The 25,383-nt window shown below is 48.2% G+C and overlaps 1 protein-coding gene across 6 annotated transcripts in view; it reads left to right on the forward strand.

Moving 5' to 3' along the window:
* PLXNA2 (plexin A2) overlaps window positions 1-25,383 on the forward strand; it is a 349,352-nt gene that overhangs the window by 245,277 nt on the left and 78,692 nt on the right. For 5 of the 6 annotated variants that reach the window (XM_067558832.1, XM_067558841.1, XM_067558829.1 and 2 more), the window contains exons 6-10: window positions 6,462-6,585; window positions 7,333-7,486; window positions 9,151-9,247; window positions 13,762-13,876; window positions 24,784-24,984. In XM_067558832.1, coding sequence (XP_067414933.1) covers window positions 6,462-6,585; window positions 7,333-7,486; window positions 9,151-9,247; window positions 13,762-13,876; window positions 24,784-24,984 — 691 coding nt within the window. Of the gene's footprint in view, window positions 1-6,461; window positions 6,586-7,332; window positions 7,487-8,034; window positions 8,634-9,150; window positions 9,248-13,761; window positions 13,877-24,783; window positions 24,985-25,383 lie in introns of those variants that run through there. The other variant, XM_067558833.1, reaches the window with a different exon arrangement.

Genomic DNA, 25,383 nt, shown 5'->3' on the forward strand with positions numbered 1-25,383 from the left:
CACAGCATACACAGCACCTAGCACAATGGGACCTTGATCTCCGTTTGGGCCTCAAGGAGCTACTGTACACGAACGGATGATGATGATTTGCTCAAGATCACACACCGCGTCGGTGGCAGGACATGGGCAAACCCCAGGAGTTCTGGCTCCCAGGCCCCTTCTTCAACCATTTGATGACTTTCCCTTGCCCGACATAGGGACTGATAGCTCGTAGGAAAAGAGGTCAGGCCATGGAGGTGGCGTGTTACACATACTGTTATAAGATACATACTGATCAGTAAGATATAATGGCATGAGCACAGCAGGAAACCCAGGGAGGGGAGCCAGACCCTGCTTTGAGGCACAGGGCTAAATCTGGCCAACAGCCACTATGGCGCCTTCTTTTCCGCTGGTATTTCTCAACCCTTCCTTGGAGTTTCTCTGTCTTCCCGCTGCCTGCGCAGAGCAGTGATCGTTTTTTAGCCCCTGTCTTAAGCTGTAAATAATTTAGTTTATCTTGCTGTTACTGAAGCTGCTGTCATATTTGTTTGCATGCCCCCAAAGCCGGCGTGTTTGTATTTCATTTGTCATCCCTCGGCTCTAATTTTTATGTTTCACTCCTGCCAGATGGGCCAGCTGCTTCTGTGTTTGGTGGGGAGGTCGCAGGTCAAGATGTGCTGTTCACGCTGCATTTGCAAAGGGCTGACAAAAAGAGAGACAAACGAGGGTCTAGGGGGGCTGAGATAGAGGCAGCATGCGGGGGAGAGAGAAAATAAAGCTCTGGTGAGTAAAGTGGCCATCAGGGTTACATGACCCAGTTCAGATGCAGAAAGAACCAACTGAGCGCCTTGGTCCAGGATTCAAACCAAATTGCTTTTCCCCCCTTTTTTCTATTTTGACTCTGCTTCTGCATGCCTGGGTCCTGGGTGATGAGATAAAACAGCAGCCGAAGTTTTGCCGTAATGCTGTATTCCTGGGCCAGCCAGCAGCAGGGAGGGTGAGCTAGGGGGTCCTGTGAAACGGCCTGTCCACGAGGGACTCATGGGCAGTTGTGCAGACTCAACGTGCTCGGATCAGGATCTGCACTTGTGTGTGCTTAGCCAGAACTGTCTGCGTGATTGCCAAGGCAACTAAAGGGTTTGGATCTTGAAATCCGAACAATGTCATGAACTGGCGTGCTAGTGAAAAGGAGACTGACAGCACCATTGCCGTCTACTGGATGGAATCAGGACTGCGTGTCATAGACCCTGTACTGCCATAAGACCTGCTCCTTTCAGCTCAGGTGCTGACGGCAGATCCTTTTAGAGCAGGAGGATCTCAGTTGTGTCTCCACTGTTGCCATAAAATTCTGAGTGACCAGGAGGACCTGAGTTCTATTGCTTCAAATTCTGAGTGACTGCAGCGTATTATTATTATTTAACATTTCTATTGCAATTGTGCCTAGAGGTCCCAGGCAGGGACTGGGGTCTCTTTGTACTTGGCACTGTACACGTGTGCATTTACCATCTGTGTAATGAGGCCTGTGTTTGAGTCTTCTGTGGGGATTAAACCCATGGATCGAAAAGCAGGAAGTGCTTGTGTTTGGGCTAAAGGGCTAGGTCTGTGAGGTCAGACGCAGTAGCAGAAGCACAGCTCTCGATATTCCATCTAGTTATTGAGGAGGACTAAGAGCAGCACTGTGTTAGGGGAGGGACCTTTGCATATATCCACCTGCAGAAGCCCGCAAGACAGAGGAACAAAAATCCAAGCCAATGGTGTGGAATGAGCTGAACTAACAGCTTCTGCATACGCTTGATCCCCAGCGGAGATGTTGGGAAGCAGGTTAGAGTCGGGATGGAAGAAGCAAGAGGTAGCCTGGAATTCCATGTTGGAAGAGAAGAGAATGTGGTCTGGGCCAACATCAAGTGGAGGTTACCGGGGATTACCTGAGACTGATTCCACGTTGTAGTTCGTAAGTAAGCATTTTGGTGCAGGTTTTCCCCTTTACCTCTTGTTAGTTACGTTACAGTAGCACCCAAAATGTCTCAGGCTACATCTGTGGCGCACACGGCAACGAGTCTGAGTCTGTGTCGTCGGACTCATGCTCACCAGGCTCACGTGGCAGGGCCAAAAACAGCTGTGTAGATACTGCGGCTCAGGCTAGAGCCTGGCTGTGAAGGCCGCCCCTTCCCTTAGGCTTCAGAGTCGGAGCTCCAGTCCAAGCCTGAATGTCTACACAGCTCTTCCCAGCACATGGCTGTAGCCTGGGGCTCTGAGACTTGCTGCTGCAAGCTGCTACTTACGGGGTAGACACACGCGTAGGCATTGCAGAGCTGAACAGGAAGACAACCTCTGGCCTGAAGACCTTTTAGGCTGCCAATTAATTTTATTCTGTTAGATTTTCTGCGGACAGATTTTTCTTCCTTCAGTCTTTTGGGGCACGATATTCTGCCCGAAACAAGGCTTGTAAGGCAGAGAAATGACTAGGGACTCCTCAGAAACTTCTCTCTGAGCTTAGAAAAGTCGCAGATCTTTCATTGGGGAATGACTTGCTCTCAGCCAGCGCCTGTGCAGGTATCTGAAGTGAACAGCTCCAGTTCTTGTGCATTGACTCCTCTTGCTCTACGTTTGCAGTGGTAGAATTAATCCCAAAATGAGCCTGTGACAGGGTGCACTAGACCAAGCCTCCCCCTGCTGGAGGCCTCAGCACTCTGGTGCCCCTCTGGGCTAGAAAAACCGCTCAGGGATACGTCTACATGGTAACTGGACACCCGGGGCTGGCCCGTGCGCCAGCCGACTCAGGCCCATGGGGCTTGGGTTGCTGGACTGATCCACCGCTGCGTAGACTTCTGGGCTTGGGCTGTAGGACCCTGTGAGGTGGAAGGTCCCAGAGCCAGGGCTACAGCCCAAACCCCGAAATCTCCACCGCAATGAAACAGCCTTACGAGCCTGGGTTGGCTGGCCTGTGCCAGCCCTGGGTGTCTGGTTGCTGTGTAGACACACCCTCAGGCTCCTGGGCCAGCTAGAAGGGAGGGAGATAGCTGATCGGGAGTCACCAGGCAGGCTAAGAAAGCTTGCGCGCTTCAGCTGAGTGCTGGGCAAAGATGGGACAGGAGAGGAGCTCTTTATTCCTACCCCAGAACACTGGGCCGTGGACAGTGCCTCAGCCTCGGACGGCATCTTTGTTTAAGTGGTGCCATCAGCCGGTTCCTTTTCTTGGTGCTGCCTAAAAGCAGACAGCCAAATTTTGAGCTTAGCTGTAGTTAACTATTAAAGAACTGAAGACCGGCCTGCTGCCTGAGTCGTCTTGTTCCCGGTGAGCTACAACAGGCCCTCGGAACCTAGAATAAATGCTGTAATAACGGAGTGGGTATAGCCACGCCTGGAATAACCTCGGTTACATGCTAAAGAGAGCAGCTTGATATTTACCAGGTTAGGCTGGTCTTTGAAGCAATGTGTGTAGCAAATCACCTTCCTTTCACCAGCCGGTGCAAGAACTGTAATTCTTGGGGATATTCTCTCCAATTCCTGAGTCAGGAATTTGCATCAGATGCCTTTTACACGGTTTTAAAACAGCGAATCGCACTGCAAATGCCCCCTCTTTTCAGTATAACAAACCCATAAAGAATAAGATGCTAGCAAGAGGAGGATTTTTATTTTGGTATTACAGTAATGCCCAGAAGCCCCACTCAGTACTGGGATTCCATCATGCTAGGTGCTGTACAAACACAAAACCAGCATAAAGAAGGAGCTCCATGCAGAAAGCGCATCCAAAGTGTTTTTTCGGTCAGTTCAGTGCATGCTGGAGCTGGACTCTGGGAGCGTAGTTGGTGCTGTGACACTCACACAGTACAGACATGATCATAATAGCTCCTAGTTTATACAGCAGACAGCGTCTCAGTGCCTCTAATGTGTGTCATGAGCCGAGGAACGTTCAACTTCAGAACCAAGGCACAGACCACTAACATTTGGTCTGAGGGAGTAAATCCATTAGCTGCTATTAGTAGCAGGGTAGTGGACTTCCCATTAGAGAATGACACAGCAAACACACTGCACATATGTTGCACCTTGATTTAAGAAGCCTACCAGGGATCTGGGAGATAACATGAGATGCCAGAAAGCCCTACAAGAAATGGCCACGGGAAAGGTATATTTCCTTTTGCTGGATTCCGTGGTTAACCAACATCCAGAAGAATGAGCAACATGCCGCATGTACGGTACTCCCAAGATCTTGCATTCCAGCTTGGAGTGTGATCTTCATTCATTCTCTTTTACTTTATAAGCAAGACGGGGTTAATTTTTGCTCCTCCTCCTCCTCCTCCAAGAATTCCGTTCTTTGGGAGGTAGGCAGAGGCCTTCAAGGAGATTGTTAAGGAGTATTGTTGGTCCAGTGGAATTTGTAACCTGCAAGGCTCTCTATATGCTGCTCTCTGCAAGTATGTTATTGTCTACAGACCTATTTATCTCTGTTAGGGCTGTTGCCATAAATAGTATGATAAAAAAGAACCAGTCCAGTGAGTCAATGAGATAAAGGCTCCAGTCAAGAGCTCACTTTAAAGCTATCTTACAGATTCGCTTAAACCTCAATAATTCTTTTCTTTGGCAGCATTCATATTTAGGTCCATTATAATCCAAAAAAGGGAAGGTGGGGGGAGGGAGAGGAGGATGGCTACATCAATTGCCAGGTATGAGAACAGCTGTTTGGAAAGGGAAAGTGGTAACCTCGGAGTGCTTTTCTTATTCAGAAGCAAATGACCTCTCCACAATGGAGAGAGCTCGCTTGTTTGTTTGAGTCCCAATTTTGCCAGGCTCTTGTCACCTCATCTAGGAGAGGTCTGGTACGGGGCGATTAAGACTCTTTATGGAACAGTCGGTGTATCTGCCAGTGTAGATGTTCACCGCAGATTGCATCCAGCCCTGTCAAAAGGAAAACAAAACAGCGAAACCCTGCTTTTGTGTTGACTCCAGTCCTAAGTTGGAGGATAGCACTTCACTGCTCACAGTAACACAACATTCAAACTGGTGCTTAGAAAAGCGGGTGACTGGCAACGGGATTTGGAGCCTTTTGCCGTCAGGCCATTGGTTTACATCGGGCTGAGGTTAATAGCGAGTGAACGCTGATATCATTTGATGACTGGTCATCGACTCCATTAAAATTCAACATATGCCAACCACTGCTCTATGGCGGACTCCAAATGACTCCGCTTTCCCCATACACCCAGGTTACAAAAGCACTGTACTACTATCCCTGAGACCACTGTGCGGTAATAGCTGGTAATGCCGACAACTGCGCTGTGTAAAATAAGTTGGTAAGTCTCCATCCAATTCCTAGTGGACAGGTGTCCACGTCACCACAGTTGGCTCTAGTTGGCCTCTCTATTTTTCGTTTGTGTAACTGCAGTTATACTGATGGTCACAGAATTAACCAGATCTTTGAAAAATCCAGCCACACCCTTTGACTAGCTACCCTCCGATATTTGTACAGTGCCTAGCACAATGGGGGCCCGATCTGGATTGGTCCCTAATCACTGCCCTAATATACATGCTTTACAATACCCTACTGCCTGCGGTGAGTGTCACAGCTTGACTCTGCGTACCGTGAAGTAGCATTTCCAGGTTTGTTGAATGGCTCCTTAATTTCCAATCATGGGGCAGAGTCGTGAGGTGGGACTGATTAGCCCTTTTTACTTCACCTTGCCTGGCTCTGAGAGGGGCTCTGATTGTAAATCAGAATTTCAGTCCGCACAGAGGTCCTCCTCACTGAAATGGCTTTGGTGATGAGCACGCCGCGCGGCGCACTCCAGGAGCACTGCTCATCAGTCAGCTTGGCAAACTTAATGGTTTCTTTTTGCGGCGGAAGGAGGTGGGGGAGATTCGAGCATGACAACTAACTTAACTCTAGTGTCTCCAGCCTGAGGATCAGAAATTACAGCTTCCAGCACTTCAAGCCTCTTGGCTTCAGGAAGAGAAGATTAATTAGCAACCTGTTTTTCTTTTAATTAAAGTGCAGTTGCTGCCTTGATACTGCCTTCCATTGCTTTTTATTTAAGGTAGCGTGGGGATTGTGAGTTTGTTGGTGACAAAAATGAGGCGTTCTGACCTGAGCCAGACACAATGGGTCTGGTTTTCAGAAATGCTGAGTTCCCGCAGACCCACCGGAAGTCAGCGGGGGCTGTGGGTGCTCAACACCTCTAAAATCAGCCACAGTTTGCTTCACCCCAGGGGTCTTCTCTCCCCCCTTCCCCAAATGTCTCTGCTAGTGCCTGTCATGCAGCCTTCGCACCTGCTGTTCTGGCCTGAAGCTGTGCAGAGAACTCTGTCGATGTGCCTCAGGCCAGGTCATTATTACCCCGTTGCTGGACTTACCCAGCCGTTGCTGGGCTCCGCTCCGACAGCCCTGCTGACGCGTGACACTCCTGACCAGCTGTGGCACCCCCTGCTCTTTCACAGACAGACAGGTGTGTCAGGTGTCCCTTTCGTATTGACGCTTGTGTGTGTATCAGGTGCTCCCGGAAGGACAAGTGCGAACGAGCAGAGGAGCCACACCGGTTTGCAGCCCACATCCACCAGTGTATGAGTGTCACCATGCAGCCCAGCAGCATCTCGGTGTCTGAGCACAGCCTCCCGGTAGGTAGAGGGGGCGGGCGATTTCTGTGTGCGGCTCCTCAGGCTGGTGGGGAGGGGTATCTCAGCTGTGATAGACAGCGCTCCGGACACACACAGGCTCGGATTCACAATGGCAGAGACGTTTTTCTTCTCCACTAGAGCTCAGGTTCATGAAGGGGTTGATAACGGAAGGGATCTTCTGATTCCCCCCCCCCCCCCCCCAATGAGGAGTCAGAAGTCCCACAGACATCCGTATTCCCACATCTGACCCCAGCACCCACGTTTTCATTGGGCAACTGCCCCTCTTCATTACACATGGAAGGAAAAGTTTCTGTTTTCTGAATTGCCAGCCTCAGCCATTACTCGTGCCTCTGGGAGAGTCTAGCTACCCATAGGCTCCCAGCTGGTCCTGTCGAAGTGGCTGCACACACTCCCCACCTATTCTGTTCCAGATGCCGCCCTGGGACAGGCATTTCCCAGCAGCTGTCTATTCCCAGAACCCTTGCCACCCTTTCCCCAGGCACTGGCAACAGAAGGGACTGTATGACCATCCCTGTATCAGTGAAGAAAAAACTGCAGCACTCTGTCTCTTTCCTCCTCTGGTTACAGTGAAAGAGTGGCGGCACACTGCATGTCTGGTCCCCTCCTCTGTATGGGGTTGATCCTCCACAGAGAAGCAGCAGGTGCTGAAAAGCTAAAGGTAACTGGGGAGTTCTGACAGCTAATGGGATCTTTTTTTTTTCTCTCTCTCCTTTTCCGTTTTTCCAGCTCAGCCTGCTGGTGAGCGACGCTCCAGATCTGTCTGCTGGAATCACCTGTCTGTTTGGAAACCTCACTGAGGTGGAAGGCCAGGTTTCCGGCAGCCAGGTTGTCTGCATTTCGCCGGCAGCTAAAGATGTCCCTGCCATACCCGTGGACCAAGGTGAGGTGACGTCATGATTGGAGCATTGCCCAGTGGCTTTGTTTTTTCACATGTGTATTCACCTCATGGGCGGGAGGAGCCAGTGAGCGCTGAGCAAGTCTAGATCTGCCAGGCAGAGCAGACCACAGCAGGGATGCTATGTCATTTCTACCTGAACCCCACTGACACCGTGCAGGATGGCAAACCCACGAGGAATGGGGCCAGAGGGGACTACCCTGTGAGCTCACATAACAACCCTGACCCTCGGGATGTAGGCTGTGTTCAAAGAACCCCAATAACTAGTGACTCTTCAAGCCAGCTACCTTCTTGTGTGTCATCTCACCAGGGAACTCGCCCTGGCAGATCTGGGCGGGCAAAGCGTGGGGCTGCTGCACTCAGACCTGACTCAGTCGCTGTGAGTAGGTGGATGAGGTTTCTATTTTTTGGTTTTGATCTTTGGATTGTTTCTTCATTAATGTCACTTCTGTCACATTCCCCTTCTCCCTCTCTCTCTCCATAACCATAACGCTACTTTTTTTAAAGTCATTTTCTCCTTGGCCCGCTTCCAGGTGTCGTCTGTGCTTTCCTGCTGATGTTTTTCTATATATAAAATGTTATGGTGAATTTGAGTGCTCATGAAAGTCAGGGGCTTGGAGAGAGTGAAGAGCAAACCTCCCTCACGCAGCTCAGCCAATGCAGTTTATTCTGGATTATTCCAGTGGTGAGCCTCCTGCTTAGCTCTGTTCAGGCCGCCCGGCCCTCACCTACAACACCCCCTTCTGGGCTGCACGTCAGGATAGACTGTGAATTATCCCCCGTCTTGTCGGGAGTTGATGCTGACCGGAAACCTCCTCTAGGGAATGTGATGAGACCGCCACACTCATTTCACTTGTGACCTACGGTGGTGTCTGAACATCAGCTCTCCAGTGCGTTTTCCCACCTCAGCGTTAGATGTGATTTGACCGCAGGGGGTGGTTCCTGGAGACAGCTGGCTCTGGAGAAAGACCTTGTCGTGCTCCAGTAGCAGCCTCCACTGGCCAGCCATGGAACAGCACCGGCACGCTCCATTGGAGCCCCCAGAGGATGCACAGTGTGTGGATTATTGGCTGTTCCGAGGCCCTAAGCCCGTCATCGTCACTATTTTTCAAGTGGGAGCCACTTTGGCAAAAAATCTTTCATGTGAGAGCTGCTTACCTCCTCCTGCGTGCTGCCACCCCCCATTTCCCCCCTTCCCTGCTCTTACCCGCTGCACAGCACCCACTGCTCTCGCTCCAGTCCCGCAGCCCGGCGTCGGCTTGGACAGGGCGGCCTCACCCCCCAGCCTGAGGCGAGGCGCCGGGCTAGCCCTTCACGACACGCTGCAGCGGGGCGGGGGGCGCAGGAGGCTCTGAGGGGTGGCTGGCTGCGCCCCCTGCCCCCTGCATGTCGTGAGGGGCCGGCCCAGAACCTCCCCGCAGGCCAGTGCCCGGGGGCCTGCCCCCCTCGGTACGCAACTGCCTGGCTCCCACCGGGTCCCAGCGCAAAGCCAGGAGGGACCAGAGGAGTTTGATTTCCTCCGTATCACACCAGAAGCAGGGGGCTCAGCAAATCGTCAAGCCACTCTTGAGAGAACACCAGTAGCTCTGCCGTTGCAATCTCCGTTGCTTCTGGTGTGACACCCTCTCTCTCTTTCTCTTCCTCTCCAGACTGGTTCGGGTTGGAGCTCCAGCTGAAATCCAAGGAGACAGACAAGATGTTCGTCAGCACAGAGTTTAAATTCTACAACTGCAGTGCCCACCAATTGTAAGACACCCGCTTCTTCCTCTCCCACTTTCCCTCCCCATTAGCATCCCAGGCCCCTGGCTCTTCCCCCTGAACAGAGCCTGCTGTCTACATACGTGATGGAATGGGTTTCTTTATTAACCTCTTGAGTGCCACAGCTGATGCACATCTCAGGATGCCAGGATTCCTCCAAGGACACCCAGGGTGCTGTGCCAGAATGCAGAACTGCTCTGAGGTGTATCGTGTATGGCCCTACAGCCCTTCTTGCCCCAAGATGGGCATCAGCCAAATGTGTGTGGGGCAGCAGAGAGGGTTAAAGCAGAAGAGGAAGAAGGTTTTCAATCGTGAGCTGGGAGAGGTTCAGGCTTGGTGCTTTCAGAGTCGCCAGTGACAGAAAGGGAACCAAGAGACCCTCCCATCATGTGGAAACTTTTCTGAGCGCATGGAGATTTATAGAGCATGAGTGTGTCTGAGAGACGCTTGGCCTGCAGGTGCCCCAAGCTGCACGGTCCTGCAACTGTGATCTTCCCCTTTCTGGAGGGATGTCATTTCAGAAGATCTCCTGCAACTATGAAAAGCGGCCCGGGGGAGGGAGAGAAGGAAGAGCCTAGCAGTTGGCTTGTAAGAGCAGCCCCAAGCATCTGTAGCGGACACAGGGTCCTTTCCCTCCATGAACAGCTGAGACAGCACAGGGCTGTGTCCTGTTGTAGACTCTCAAAAGGAAGACAGGGGGGGATGGGACAGTAATAGGTGTGAGGAAAGGGCCAGGGTTTGGGTGCCAGGAGAACAACTGGAGGGAGTGGAGCGAAGGGAACTAGGCTGGGGGTCGCCATTCAGGTTGTTTTTCAGACACACAGAGAAAATGTTTCTATTAGAGATGAATCCTTGGCTGTGTCTCTCTCCCCTAAGATCAGGCTGGGGAAGCCCCACAAAGCTCTGAGCTCCTTTGAGCTTCATAGTCATAGGTCCTAGCTGGCGAGTGCAGGCGCCGTCAGTGGCCTCGGGGAAGGCAGGCTATAGATGCAGGTGCCTCTTGGTTCTCAGTCTGCGTGCGGGAGCTGGCTGAGCCCTGCAGCAGCGCGTTCCCCACAGCAGCCTTTCCGCTGGAAGCCTGTGAGGCAGAACACTTCGCTTGAGGTTTCCTGACAAGCCAGGAAGGGCATCAGATTGTTAAACAGGGGCCCGCTGTGGGGGTGGAGTGATGTTGTTAACTCTCATCAGATGGGTTCGTGTTTCATAAGCCTAAAAGCTGGGATGGTTTGGATCTGGACACCATAAATTCAGGTGCCCCACAAAGTTCAAGGGAGGCCTGGGGAATCTGATACACGGTTCTGGTTTGGGCCCATTTCTAGCCGGGAGGAAATAAACCTTTTCTCAGAGTGAAAGGAAGAGGTTCCCGGAAGCCATGGGGCAAGGATGCTTCCTAGTTCAGAAACATAGGGGACCTTTTTTTTTTTTTTTTTTTTTTAATGGAAACTGCTTTCGAAGGGGACTTTGTGAGAAATTCTCCTCACGAAAGAGCCAAGGCCTTCCCTGTGGATGAGCCTTCAGGATGTCGCTTGTCTGCGACTCCCTGTCCAGCCCTTGCCCCTTCCCAGCTGAGGCAGAGCAGAGCTGAAGGCAGCAGCGAGAAAACCACAGGTTACAATGACAGGCGCCAAACCAAACTGCAGGACTTGCTCATCAGAATGATCCTCCTCCTGTAAGCTCTGCTGTGCTAAGCCAAGCAGAGACCCTCTTCTACCCCAGACAGGAAAGCTAAAGACCACGTCCAAGGTGAGAGAGGAGGAGTGTGGTAAACCAAAATGGAGACAGAAATGCGTCAAATAAATGAGTAATTAAATAAGCTCACGGCGCTTGATATTCCTACCCAGATTTGCATTTTCCTGATTAGAATAAGCTTCCTGGACTACTAAGGTCACTACAGATGCTTAAGAAGGAAAATACAATTCAGATATAAAAAGGAGAAGCCTTTAAATATGCATTTTAGTGACAGTAACTAAAGACAGAAAATAACAGACCATTGGCTGTCCATTCAGTGTACAAACAGGGGTGCAACCCCCCCCATCAGTCACAAAGTCCATGCCCCTCCTCCATGAGGAGCCCTTACCACAAATCCACGTGGAACCCAAACATTTGTTGAGACCCCGTTAAATTTACCCCCCTTTGCTCTCCTTAAGACAAAGGCTGGGGGAGGATCCTCAGAACGACTCCGACAGCTTCTCACCACTGCACTAGCACTGCTCCCCTGTCGTGCATAGTGCACTAGGAGTACACCTGCCCGACAATTTCAGGTGTGATTGTAGCCCAGGGAGGCATGCCAGCGCTGGCTTTACCTAACACAAGATGGCACACGCACAATTGCCTTGTTCTGTTCATTCTCTCTGAAGCATCTGGCACTGACTACTGTCTGACCCAGTACAGCCATTCTTACGTTCTTACTGTGACCAGCATTAGCTCAGTTAAAGACGGCGAAGGTATGCTTACTGGTGCTGCAATCGCACCTTCCTCTGTGGTGTCGACATACTCTAAATGGGGTCTGTTCCCATCAGAGCTTTAGGGTCCCCCCAAAACAAACATTCTACCTCCCTCTCACAGATAGGAGTCCTCCGCATTTTCCCCTCACCCACAGACTCTTGACTTCTCACCACCTCAGGACCAGGGCACTTCACACCACTAAGCCTGGGACCCAAGGACACTATGTTAATCCATCTCTCTGTGTTATAGGGGTATGCTTCCTCTTCTGATCTTCCTCAGCTCTGGTGATGGTGGTGGCGGGGTCTTTTGTTGGCACGGAAACTGGATCTTTGTGTCCTCAGATCCTTGCTCCTCTCAATGCAACCTTCTTACTATTGGTTACCGTGTTGAATGCTTACGATGTCACAAGTAAAAGACTGTGACATCAAATGGGGGAAATTAGCAGCCAGAGCAGTTGAACTCTTAAGCCACAATGATGATGCATTCATGCAGATGACCTCTTTGGAGGGAAAGAGCCTGTTTCCATGCAAGTCCCCCAAAATTGCTTGTTAGAGAAAAAAATACCCCATATCGAAGAAGCAGAAATGTTCATAATTCAAATGTTTTTCAGAAGTTTCCCTCCAGGATCAGGCAGTTTTTAAATGGCTCAGTGCAGAAATCAGCTAGGATGCTCATACCTGTGGGAACAAATACATGAGATGGTCATCCAGGGCCATGGGCCATAGTTGGAAGGGTGGAGTGACACCCCTCCTAGTTGTCCTGGCTCAAGCTCTCCCTGACCCACTCAATGGTGCTAAATTATTACCGCTGCCACAGTCCAAGAGCAATCAGTAAGCTTTTAAGATTGCAGGGGCTAGCGTAATGGTCGTACGCCTGTCCTCCTGGTACTCTTGGTGAATTGAGAACCCCAGGAAACCATACGAAGTGATGTCAATGGACAGTCACCGAGGGCTTGTCTACGCTTAAAACGCTGCAGCGGTGCTGCTATGCCACTTCAGTGAGGATACACCCTACGCCAACGAGAAGGGTTCTCCCATCAGCGTAAGCTCTCCACCTCCCCGAGAGACGGCAGGTAGGCTGAGGGAGAATCCGCCTGTCAACGTAGACTTGTCTGCACTGGGGGTCAAGTCGGTTTAACTGCGTCACCCAGGGGGGTGGAATTTTCACACCGCTGAACAATGTAGTTATACCGACCTAATTTCGTAGTGTAGACCTGGCCTGAAAAATGTCCTGTCTCATAGGAGCGTGGCTTCTGAGACCAAACTTTGGCAGGAGATTAGCAGGTGTGAGGGAGTAAATACCCAGGCAATTCCTTGGCAGGCTGGCTCACCGCAGGTCGAAAACCATTTCCTGCACCCTTGGCTTCATTCAGCATAAATCATAGACATTTGCCATGCCTCATAGCGATCTAATGTGCTCCAGGTTTGAATGAGACTAAAAAAGGCCAAATAGAAATAGATACAGTTGATGACTTTAAGTGTTTCTAATTTTTTAAAACAACTGAACCAATTTTCTTCAAACCTGGCTTGTTTTGTAGCTACCACTGAGGCTTAAAATCAGTCAAGGTTGCACTGTATTGTATTTTCTTGTACCTTATTTAATGTTGTCATAGATGCTTCAGCTTGTATTAATTGATAAGTCATGTAAAGACTGGCTGTATTTTAGGGCATGAGCACAAGCGGCAGAATCCTGGGCTTTTGAGTGCTTGAGTTCTCAACGTGAACGTTGCATTATTATCTAGTACTTCTGTAGTGCCCAAAAGTGTGCGAAGTACTTCACAGGGGCCTGGTCCCTGCGCCAAAGAACTTCCCATCTAAATAGATAAAAGCGCTGAGGGATGCAGAAATAAGAGCAAATAATTGAGGTGATGTTTGGCATGCAGTTTATTGGGTCCCAGTTTTGTGGAGTTTTTGTCTTCGTTTTCTGCCAGGAACATATCTTCCTATGTATAAAACTCTGCCCGTGCAGGTGGATAGGCCTGTCTGTTGCAGTAGAGAGTTCATTTCCTGACAAACAGCTCGGTAACACAGACCTTATTTCTTTCTCTGGCTCTACAGGTGCCTGTCCTGTGTGAACAGCGCTTTCCGCTGCCACTGGTGCAAATATCGGAACCTTTGCACTCATGACCCCACAACTTGCTCGTTTCAGGAAGGACGGATCAATGTTTCGGAGGTATTGGGATTGGGTTAGGAAATGTTTTCCTACTGGGCTCTGCCTGTTCTGAGCTGACCTGTCCATTCTGTGCAGCAGTGTATGCGATGGTTGGTATCATTTGTGTGAAGTTCTCCTGTTTCTCTGTCAAAGAGCTGTGCTCTTGTCCCATTTTTCTCTGTATCTGGTGCATCTGATCTCAGCTGGTATCCAGAAGTGCAGAGGCAGTTGCAAATAAGAACAAAGCAGGAAAATGTCATCATCTAAGGCCTTGTCTACACTAGCACTTATGCCGGCAAACCTTTTGTTGCTCAGAGGTTCAAAACAAAACTCCCCTGAGCGATCTAAGTTTTGCTGGCATAAGCGCTTTTGTGGACAGCACTATGTCGGCGGGAGACGCTTTCCCACCGACATAGAGTCCGCTGCTCATTGAGGTGGTTTTATTGTGTCGGAGGGAGAGCTCTCTCCCACCAACATAACGTGGCGACACAAGCACTCTTACAGCGTCACAGCTGTCCCGATAGAGCTGCGCTGCTGTAAGTTTTAAGTGTAGACAAGCCCTGACAACAGTGATGGGCCTGAGTTGATCTTGCCTGTGGGGTCTAGGTACATTCCAGTTTACTGATACTTAGCACTCACTTAGTGCTTTCCATCCAAGGACCTCAATGGTGGGTGATCATCACTAACCCTGTTTTATATATCAGACACACAGAGTTGCAGTGGCTCTCCCAAAGTCACAAAGCAAGTCAGTTACAGAGCTGGTAGGAGGAATGCCAGTGGCCTATTGACTGGGCTGTGTTTCCAGATCTGAATCTTGTGACTGCAGCTTGATTGGATAATGGTCAGAGGGGGAACACCACATTGGAACAACCCTGGACGTGGGGGAAGAGGATTGATTCTGGGTCCATAACCAGGAGTTTTTCTGTTACCTTCTTTAATTTGGGATTTCCGCTCCTCAAACGAAGAAACAGCAACAAATCTTTGCCTCACCTCCCCAATTTCCCTATTTGGTTCCTTGCAGAAATAATCCCACGTCTGTGGAATCAGGACAAAGCAGCTGTTAGCTCCTTCCACTACAGACGCCACAGGCACTGCGCGGTTGTTAACCAGATCAATGACACTTCACAGCCCATTGTCGTGTCTGCTATGAGTTGGTAAACTCCTCTGAGCAAGGATCACATCTTCAAGGATCACATCTATTTTGGGAGGTGCTAAGCACTGCTGTGGCTGCCTTTAGAAATAACAAACCTCAGGATCTCTGCCATTCTGGCAGGCTTTTGGTCCAGGCCTTTATTGCTTCAATATCTGTGTCTTCACAACAACGGCAGCAGGCACATGTTTATGGAGTGTCCTTCAGACAAAGTGCCATGAAACGCGTTGCCTGAGGTCAGTCTTTGGCCACTGGGGATGGCAGATTTTTACTCCATTTTAGCCTCAGGGGAGCCATAAATCCTTTGAATGGGGCAAGCTTCTGAAAACCAGGATTTAAATGGCTGTCATCCAGTCTCCCAGAGAGGGAGATGGGCCTGAAAGGAAGTGAGAGGGAAGAGAATAAAACACTGAGCCATGAAAGGAAAGGAGTCAGGTTTCCTTTATCGCTTTTTAGAAGCTCATTGGGCTGCTAACTTAATCAACATGTAATGTGAGACTAAAACAGCCCATGTGCATTTCTGGTTAAAATGATGCCAAGAGAGGTGTAACACAAAGTAAGAAATGTAAACGAATTACATGTGTGCGTACATCAGCGGGGGATCTGCGAGGGAGACCAAGGAAGGTAATTGGAAACAGGTGCTGCCTCCTTTGTGCCGTTTACAAGATGTGACTGGAAGAGGCGCTTACTGTCAAACCCTCAAAGAAGTGTTTCAAGCAGCAGAGAGTGAAGATGCCCGAGGAGAAACTCCAAACCCTGGAGACAAAGTGAAAGCTTTATCATCCCGATACACAACCAAGTAACTTCCTTTCAAGGGAGCAAGAGGAAGCAAGAATCTTTGCTTTTGCTACTCTCCAGCGATGTGAGTTTTTCCTTCCTGCTCAGCATTTTCTCTCTTTTCCATAGACTTGGCAATGATGCTTTACACTTCCATAGCACCTTCAGTCCAGTGATCTCAAAACAGTTGGTAAGGTGAGGGTGAGGTAGGGCATTTTACTGACCCATTTTACATTTGGGAAAATGGAGACACACAGATTGGTAGAGTCAGGAATCAGACCCAAGCCTGACTTGCCATTTCTGCTCTAATCACAGGAACTAGAGGACCACTTCCTATTCCTAGTACAGGGAGGCCTTTTCCTTATGTCTCTGTTGCACTTCCTCTGTCTCATTTAGCCAGTGGATCTTTTCTTAGTCTGATTCTTACCTGTGGATGCTATGCGCTGTCTGATGCCATTCTGGGGATTACCTTTGATGGGGGTAATGATAATGAGGTGGATGGTCCATTATTTATCATGGCTATCCTGCACACATGAACATACATGTAAACACAACCACCAAAGGCTAATTTGTCTGCCTTTTTTTTTTTTTTTTTTTTAAAAGGAAATGAATTGTCACTTTGTGTACACAGTGTATTCCTACTGCCTTTATTATAGGCATCTCACTCCTACAAATACATGGGGTCAGATAAATGTCTGGGAAAGCATTTCCTCACTTAACACAGTTCAGATCACAGTGTTCTCACTATGCCCTGGTAAAATGTTCATGTTCACAGACATCATTCCCTTCATAACAGAGGGCTTATTGTCTTGGAAACTGAACATAAATAACAAAATTTGAGCCTGAACAGCTGCCATGAAGGCAGGATGTCCAGACAGAAGTACACATAGCAGGCCTGCTCTCACACCTGTGCACACTCAGACACACTTGCTCTCACATAACATTTGAATGCGCGCACGCGCACACGCACACACAGGTTTAGAACTATTCCCATGTTTTAATTTTAATTTGATTTGCTGTTTCTGGCCCTTGGGGATCTATTTTCCAGTAGGATTCACTCATTCAACTCCTTTGATGCTACTAGGAGTTGTCTGTTTGTGTTAAGGAGTGAATAGACCCCAGAGTCCTCAAAATGGGGTTCCATTCTGCAAGGCGACTTTGTGAAAATGACATCTTCGTATCACAGATTTGCTCCCAGCTTGTGCTTCAGAGTCAGATCTGCTGACTATAGTGGCTGCAGTAATCTTGTGCTGCTTTTTCCTCCTGTTCACCCTCCAGAACTGACAAAGCTACACGGGAGTGAGCTGGATGCTATTCCTCCATTTGCACCATTGACCGAATTGTTTACTCTAGTGGGTTAAGCAACCACACCTGTGCGATTTCGCCTTCTGGGGGATTTTAGTTGGCACAGATGTCTGAGAGCTTAATCTGAAGACAACTGGGTTGGCCCAGTGTTACTGAGGAGTGGAATTTGGCCTGCAGAACCTCGGTTACTGGTGGTGATGCATGAGAAGGAACGAACCTAGCTTGACTCTTGGATCTCAGATTGAATTTGTGATACTGGGCCTTCAAAACAAAATCCTATTGCTTATAAATGGGACACATTTCATCTGGAGTCATTGCCACAGTAAGCATGGAATCCCACAAGGACAGTAACACAGATCCCCTTTTCCAAATAGAGCTGATTGATCCTGACTTTTGACAGCTCCCATCTGCCAGAAACTGCCCTTCATCCCATGTGGAGCATCCCTTTGCATCCAATCACAACCCTTAGGAAAATTTCCAGCAGGCAAGTTGTCTAAGAGTTAAAGCAACGAACTACTTAATTCCTCAGCAGGTTTTTTTAGGCCACATGACTTTCATTATTATCAGTGGGAGTCACATGGGTAAACGTCCCTGATGGATGTGCTGAAGATACGGAGGCCTGAGGGCCATCTACATCCACAGAAACAAGGGCTTTCCGAGATGAGACTCAAAAGGATTTCATAGCACTGACTGTCTCACTTTATACAGCTTCAGCCCCCAATGCAGAGCAGATGGAGCCTTGAGCCTGAATTTCCCCACTTCTGCAGACTCAAATCGGACCCACAACATGATTTTAATGTGTGTGAGTGGGTTGAGTTTTTGTATGTGTGATATCCATGGACATAAAATGTCTGTGTAAATGTGTAAAACATGCAGCCAGAGAGGGATGTAGATACATAAATACATTCTTAGACCCCATCCCAACGGGGGGAGAGAACCAAATAAATCCTATTAGTTTCCCAGGATGTGGGATCCATTCCCTCTTTGATGTCCACTGTGTGCAGAGAATGTCATTTCCATGTGTGAGATTCTGAATCAGGGAGATGGAGTGTTTCAGGATCTGAGCATTTAGCAAGAGCCAAATTTCATATCTATTCTGACTTTTATTATTGCTTTCAGAGGGATGTCTTTACAACTGATTGTGCCTATTGGTGCATTCACGGCGCTTTAAAGTTCCTTGCAAGAAATAAATTATAGCAGAAGCTTCCTTTTTTTCCACTGCGATCCCTACCTGTTAACACCTGGACTCCAAGAGTTGGAATATGTTAGCTATGGAGGAGCTCGCTAGGGGCTTTATCTAAAGGCCACTGAAGTCACTGGCAGTCCATTGACTTTAGTGGGATTTAGATCAGGCTTAACTCCTGGAGAGATGAGTTTTGTGAACACCTACCTATTTGGCAGCTACTCTGGAAACAGAACTAGCAGCAACAAAAAGCCTAATGCAGCAGGATTAATTCTTCCCAGTTTTGAAACTGTTTGGTTACAATTGTTTTAATCATTAGATTTGTGTCACCTGGAACCTAGAATGCTTGTCATTGTTTGGGAACAAGGGCACAGGAAAGAGAAATAGCGACAGGGGAGGGAGAGCCCTATCAGAAACTACAGGGGACAATGAGATAAAGTGCAGGGATTTGCTCCGGCTCCCACTGAAGTCCAGGGAGCTTTGCCACTGACGACCATGGGAGCAGGATTGGGCCTCAGGTAGGGGTTGGAAAGGGATACGTTTACTGGAGAAAAATAGATTGAGGCCTGGTCCACACCTAAAACGTAGGTTGACCTAGCTACATCGCTCAGGGCTGTGAAACATTTCATGCCCAAGCACCATACTTTAGGTTAACGTAATCCTCTGTGTAGACATAGCTAGGTCGATAGAAGGATTCTTCCATCAGCCTAGTTACCACCTCTCCGAGAGGTGGATGATTAACAACAGCAATAGGAAAACCCCGTCCGTCCATGTAGTATATGCACTTAAGGCACTATAGCTGGACAACTGTAGCCATGACCTGATCTACACTGCTGTTTTTTAATTTATTATTAGTAATCACAGTAAATATGGATCACTGTAATAATATAACTAAAATAAAATAAAATAATCACTAAATAGGGATGGTGCTTTCCAAAATACAGGCCAAGACACAGGTTGCAACTGAATTCATACAGGACAAAAGGTCAGGTAATGGGGAATTTACCAGTGAGAAGTATCTTGAGTCAGTTCAATTTCTTCTTTCCATGCTTGGCTTCTGAGGGCCAAATTCTGCTCTCTTTTCTATTAGGTTAAATCCAGGGCAATCCCCTTGACATTAGTGGATAGCTCCTGATGTACGCCAGCGAGTGCAGCATCTAGATCTGAGTGTTTTAGCTCGTGTGCCAGATGGGTTAATGATTATTACTTTTGTGCATAATTAGTTGATGCTCATAATATGGAAAGCCCTAAATAAATGCCTTACTCAAGGGAAATGTCCCATAATTGTAGAGTAGTTTTGCCTGAGGAAGGGCAGCGGAGGTGGCTGCATTTCATTGGTGTTGAATTTGTGTAGTTCCTTTGGGATCTTTGAGGATAGAAGGTGTTGCAGAAGCATAAAATACGATCATCTCTCTGTAAATTGTGTGTGAAGATATTTCATAGGCAGGACATTCTGTAATAGCCTGTGTCGCTCTTGTGTTGGAGCCCTGTCTTTCCCAACCAGTCTTCTGATTCCTATTTATTCCAATTTACAGAACTCATTGTGAGAATTCTGCCTGGTGTGGTTTGTTTTTTGTTTTTTTAGCGAGTGGAGATAGTAATGCCTATTGTAACTCACTACAGGATTTGCTTCTCACGAATGAGAAAAGGAAGTAAACTGACTATGGAACAAATCACATATTCAGCTGACAGCATCTCTCTTTCTCTTTCATGAAGCACTCCGGGGACACTCAGAACTTATAGCAGCAGCAGTAGTGATAAAACTCAGCATCAATTGCACAGACACCGGCTATTTGAGTCGAAGGAGCATCTCCATTCGCTGTCAGCAGTATAGGGCCTGTGCCAGTTTTGCTTTTTTCATTCCAACCAGCAGAGGGCAGTAGTGTGTGTGCATTTGAACACATGTGCGTGCACACACCCCATTATGAAATGTCTGGAAAACATTGATAAACATCTGAAATGTATTAACAATGGAAAAGTATTCATACAGTGTGAAAATAAAATAATTTTGATGAAAACTCACTCATAAAAGATAAGTTAGGGGAGGCTGTATATGGACAGGCACACACACTGTTCACAAATTACATGTCTGCACAAATACAGCTACACACACACAATTGAGTACACAGGTATACACACCATACAAACACTGGTGCGCACAGATGCCCATGTGCATTAATGCAGTGACAAACACCTGTATGCTCCATCACATGCATAGGCCGTGAAAATCCACGTGTGTGCACAGACGCTTTTGTGCATTCTTTCAATGGCCATTTTTTTAAAAAGCACCAAAAGCAAAACAGAGAACTGGGATTGGAACTGGCCAAACAGGGAAGGAAAGGGAAGGCCCCCGATGGTGCTTTAGTAACGTCTGCAACTTCTGAGCAAACCCAGCACCCTCCATGAGCCCCTGCAGCTTTTGTAGCTTCAATCTATCATCTAATAAATGCAGTAAAAATGGCAAGCAGCAATGTGGTCCCCCCGAGTGCCAGTGCAGTTGGTAATGTGGCATCTCCCGGAATATTCCTCCACTCCAAATTTGTCTCCTTATTAATACAATCATTGTTGCTGTCAAACAGCATATAGGGGCTGCACTTTTTCCCTTGTCCCTGGAGTGGAGTGCACTCATGATCCGGCTGACTCTTTATTTTCACCAAGATCCCAATGTGACATTTTTCTCCCAGTGAAACCCTTGCTAAAAGAGAAAAATCCATTACATTCTACTTGCCTCTAATGATGGTAGAAATTTTTTTGCTACCAGCAATTTCAACTCTACAGCTGTGAATTGAAAAATGCAAGTTCTGGTTTTTTCTTCCTTTATAGGAAAAAGCATTTCTTCAGCACTCAGCTCGTCTAGTGAATGATTGTGGCCAGGAAGGATAATGGTCCATAACATATTCATTTTTTCAGGGCTAAGTATTGAGATTCTCTTGCAGCGATATAGAGGTTTGGGGGTATTTTTTATGACAATACAAAAAATGTTTTACAGTTCCGGAGCACCTTTCATCCCAAAGGATTCCAAAACTGGGCTTTACAAAGAGAACTAGAGGAGTCAGAGGCCCAAACTAAGTATTTTTTCTGCCTCAGTTCCCCTTTCCTGCTACATACAGAGCCAATGAAATGCAGTCAGTTCTGGGGTGGAGGGTGGCTTCTGTTTAATAATGCACAACAGAGAGGGCAAGGAAGGAACTTTTGTTCAAGGACCCTGGGGAAAAGCCCCTACTTAAACAAGTACATGAGCTCTTCAGAATGTCTACAGTTCTTCAGAGAGCCTCGCAGCGTGGTTCTTGGCAGTCTAAGGTCTGATTCCACCCTGCTGTGATTTGAACTTGTGATACCCCCATATTCGGTATTTCAGAGCTGATGCTTAAACCAGTAAGCATTCCCTTCCAACTTGTAAAGTCACTACTTCAGAGGAGCAGTCATTTCACACACACCCCCGCCCCCAGGATGGCTGTCTTCCCCTCTGCTGGAGTTTAAAATCACTCTTGGCTGTTAATCTGCAAAAGTCCCTGTTAGAAATAAAATAAAAAATATACAAGAAAAAGTGCCATTTACAAAACGAGTTTACGAGGCAGCAGCTTAAGCTACTGGCTCCCTCAAACCAGCCAGCGTCTGTTTCGCATTTGCAATGTCCCTGAGTCAGTGGAGAGATGAGAACCTGTCAGTATAGCTGTGAGCTGGGCAGGGAGTTCATCTGGCCTGCCTAATGGTCACTATTGAGACGTGTGGGTTTCCTCCTGGCGTAGATGGTCATAGCCGGAGCCTGGTGGTGATGGCTCTTCTTGTGTTTGCCTCTAAATGAGTCAGTTTAATTGATAGAAAGGGTTGCCCAGTGGGTTAGGGCGCTAGCCTGGAACTCAGACACATTGGGTCTGTTCCCTGTTGTGCCACAGACTCCCTTTGTGACACAGGACAAGTCACGTAGGTTTTTCTGGGCGCCAGCCCTCCATCTGCGCTTCACGGGGGTTGTGAGGACGAATGCGTTGAAAACTGAGAGGTGCTCAGATACGACTGTAGGAGGGGCCATATAAGTACTGCAGATAGATATGCCTGCCTTGGCGTTTAGTGACTTGGATTCTCATCCTAGTCGTGTGGGCAGATCACTTCACCTGATGGAGTCTGTTTACCCATCGGTCAGATGAGGGTATTGATATTTACTACTATGTATTGTTTGTATAGTGATATCCTGCATATTTAAATTATTTAGCTACGTCTCTAGATGCCCAGAAGTGTGAAGTTTTATTAGTTAATTCCATCTGCTTGTTGTAATCACCTATTTTCTCTCATCATACGATTGCATTGGAAACCCTTTGAGGCATGGACTGTCTTGCTGTGTCTATGTACCGCGCCTGGCACAATGGTGCCCTAACCGGGGATCGCCGGGTGCTATCGCAATACACATGTTCAGTAAAGGCGTTATTAAGGTCAGGCAGTGACAGAAGATGAGAACAGAACTCAGGAACTCTTGACTCTCAGCCCTCTGCTTGATCTTAAAGAGGCTGATCGCATTCTCCTGCCACTTTTCCCAAACTCACAGTTTTTGGCATGGTGGCATTTTGATGTTTTGTTTGCTCATTTCATGCGAACACCCAGAAAATCTTTTTGTCCAGTTTTCGATGGAGAATTTACTAAAATGTTTCCAGCTTCAGAAATCAGGCACGTTTCAAAGATTTAAAAAGCTTTTATTTCACCCGGCTCCAGCTGAGGACTCCCAAAGCTTATTTTGCTTGTGAAATGATTCAGGATTCGAGTCTGTCTTTACTCATTGCCCTGATCTCTGTTCAGTATTGAAAGCCTTTGCGGCCCAGGAAGGAGTCCATTACCTCCCCACAGTGGGGCATTAAACTCAGTTACAGTGGAGACTGCCTCTGTATTTGGCCCTGGCTGTATTTGGCCCTGACTGATGTCGTGCTGCATCTGGGGTCATTTCTCACTCTCTGGGTCGCTGTTAGGAACCCTTCATTTCTTCCAGTACAGGAGAGGGACCCTTTACCCTACTCCTGGTTCTCTGGGGTCCAGTTCTAATTCCTAGGCCATGTTAGGCTTTTCCCCAGAGTCTGTCATAGTCTGTTAGCTCTCAAGGAATCACGCTGTGGCAGAAAGAGCCCATTCGCTGCCCTGTCCTTTTCAGTTCCATGTGTGTTTCTCCAGACTGCAGCAGGAAAGGCCTCCAGTGGAATTTCTGTGTGTTCCCCCCGCCACTCTCCAGCCCTGTGGGCTGCAGCTGAGCGGCCCCCTTTCCAGTCCTTGCGTCCCCTCTGGTTTCTTGGTTTCTTTTTTAGTTGCTGTAACTGTGACCCTGCAAGAGGATGGCACTTTAGGGCTTTATCTGTAACATTCTGACCATTTGTATTTGCCTAGGAGAGTTTTATTCTTGTAACAGCTCCAGATTCTAGCCCAAAGCCCAAAGAACCTTGAATCTGGATTGAGAGGTGCTTGCGCTGTCCAGTGGATTGAATGACTTAGCCACCACAGAGAAACACCTTCCCTCCTGCCTGTCAGGATCAGAGGTTCCCTTTATGAAACAGAAGGATTTTGTGGGATGACAGGCCGGGTTGGCTGTTTCCAGTCTCTGTTCTTTGTGGAAAATTTTGCAAGAACTCCATTTTGTCCAGATGCAGAATGGGAAAATATTTGAAATCTCAAAAATGGTCATGGAACAGGAAAACCATTTCCCTCTTATCTCTATTTCTGCTGTCCAATTGGAGGCTAGCCAGAGGTGTTGGATGATGGGGTGGGGTAAGAGAGAAAAGGGCGAGATGTTTTTGGGGTTGGGACTGCAGATTGTGAAATGAATCGGATATTGAAATAATTTTGGGCTAAAATAAAACATGGAAAGAAATGGCACCTGGTAGCGAAAGGGAAGCATATCCCATGCTGGTCAGTCTGTTTTTGAAGCAACAGACACTCATGTGGGAATGAAACAAGATTAAAAAAGAGACCTATAATGACTGTTCAGTGTGTGGAAGGAGGATCCAACCCGCCCCCCAGTAAAACCAGCTGGGATGCTGACGCAGTAGTCAATTGCCTGTAGGTTGTGGGTGAAAAGGAAGAGTCAGGGAGGCTGAGGAGTGGGGGGTACTCTTGGGTTTTGTGTCTCGGGAGATAAAATGCATAACCCACAGCAAGCCAAGAGGAAGGACGATGCTTCGATGTATTTCCTGAATAATACGTCCCTCTAATGTGACTGCAATGAAAATATCAGCATGCTCCCTGCACAGAAAATATTACGGGAGGTTATTTTCCCTACAGTTAATCTTCTGTCTTGTGGGCAGATTGAGGAGTGCAAAGAGAACTCTCTGTGATCAAATACAGTGGGGTGCATGCTGGACTCTGGGCGGGGGATGTTTGGCTACCCTTCCTGGTAAACAGTCACCCAGTTTAGATCCAGGTTAGCCTCCCAAATGCCCCAGAGTTGAGGGGCGTTGAGACCTGATGTTATATAAAAGGTAAGTGGCCCCATCCCTGTAGTAACTGGAGCACCTTTGTCTCCATGTCTGCTCCTCCCAGGACTGCCCACAGCTGTTCCCCACAGAAGAGATTCTCATCCCCGTGGGGGAGGTGAAACCCATCACCCTGAAAGCCAGAAACCTGCCCCAGCCCCAGTCTGGCCAGCGCGGATATGAATGTGTCCTCAACATTCAAGGAGTTATTCATCGCGTGCCGGCTCTGCGCTTCAACAGCTCCAGCGTCCAGTGCCAGAACAGTTCGGTAAGAGGCTGGTGCTGTGGGGATGGGATGGTGGGAGTAGCTAACTGGAGGTGGCCTGGGGAGAGGGAGGGAGAAGCACCATAGGTGAGTGGGGCTGGGCAGTTGAGTAGCGGCAGTGATGGGAGAGGTGCAGGGCAAAGGGAGGGCCAATGGCCACGCTGTAAGTGGCCCCTGGAATGCAGAATCTTCAGGGTTGAGTGGATGATGTTCTCAGGGAGCTACAGAGCCTGCTGCTGGGATGAATTTGCCCCATTGACTAATCCTTCCACATGCTGTGAGACACGTAAGTATTGTTATTCTTACTTGCAGATGGGAGAACTGAATGAGGTTGCATAACTTGACCAAGGCCACAGAGGAAGTCAATGTTAGGCCTGGGCCTAGAACCTGGCTTCCATCCCT

Source organism: Emydura macquarii, unplaced genomic scaffold, assembly GCF_026122565.2.
Source record: "Emydura macquarii macquarii isolate MOO-44397 ecotype Brisbane River unplaced genomic scaffold, CSIRO-AGI_Emac_v2 contig_2184, whole genome shotgun sequence".
Taxonomy (NCBI): Eukaryota; Metazoa; Chordata; order Testudines; family Chelidae; genus Emydura; species Emydura macquarii.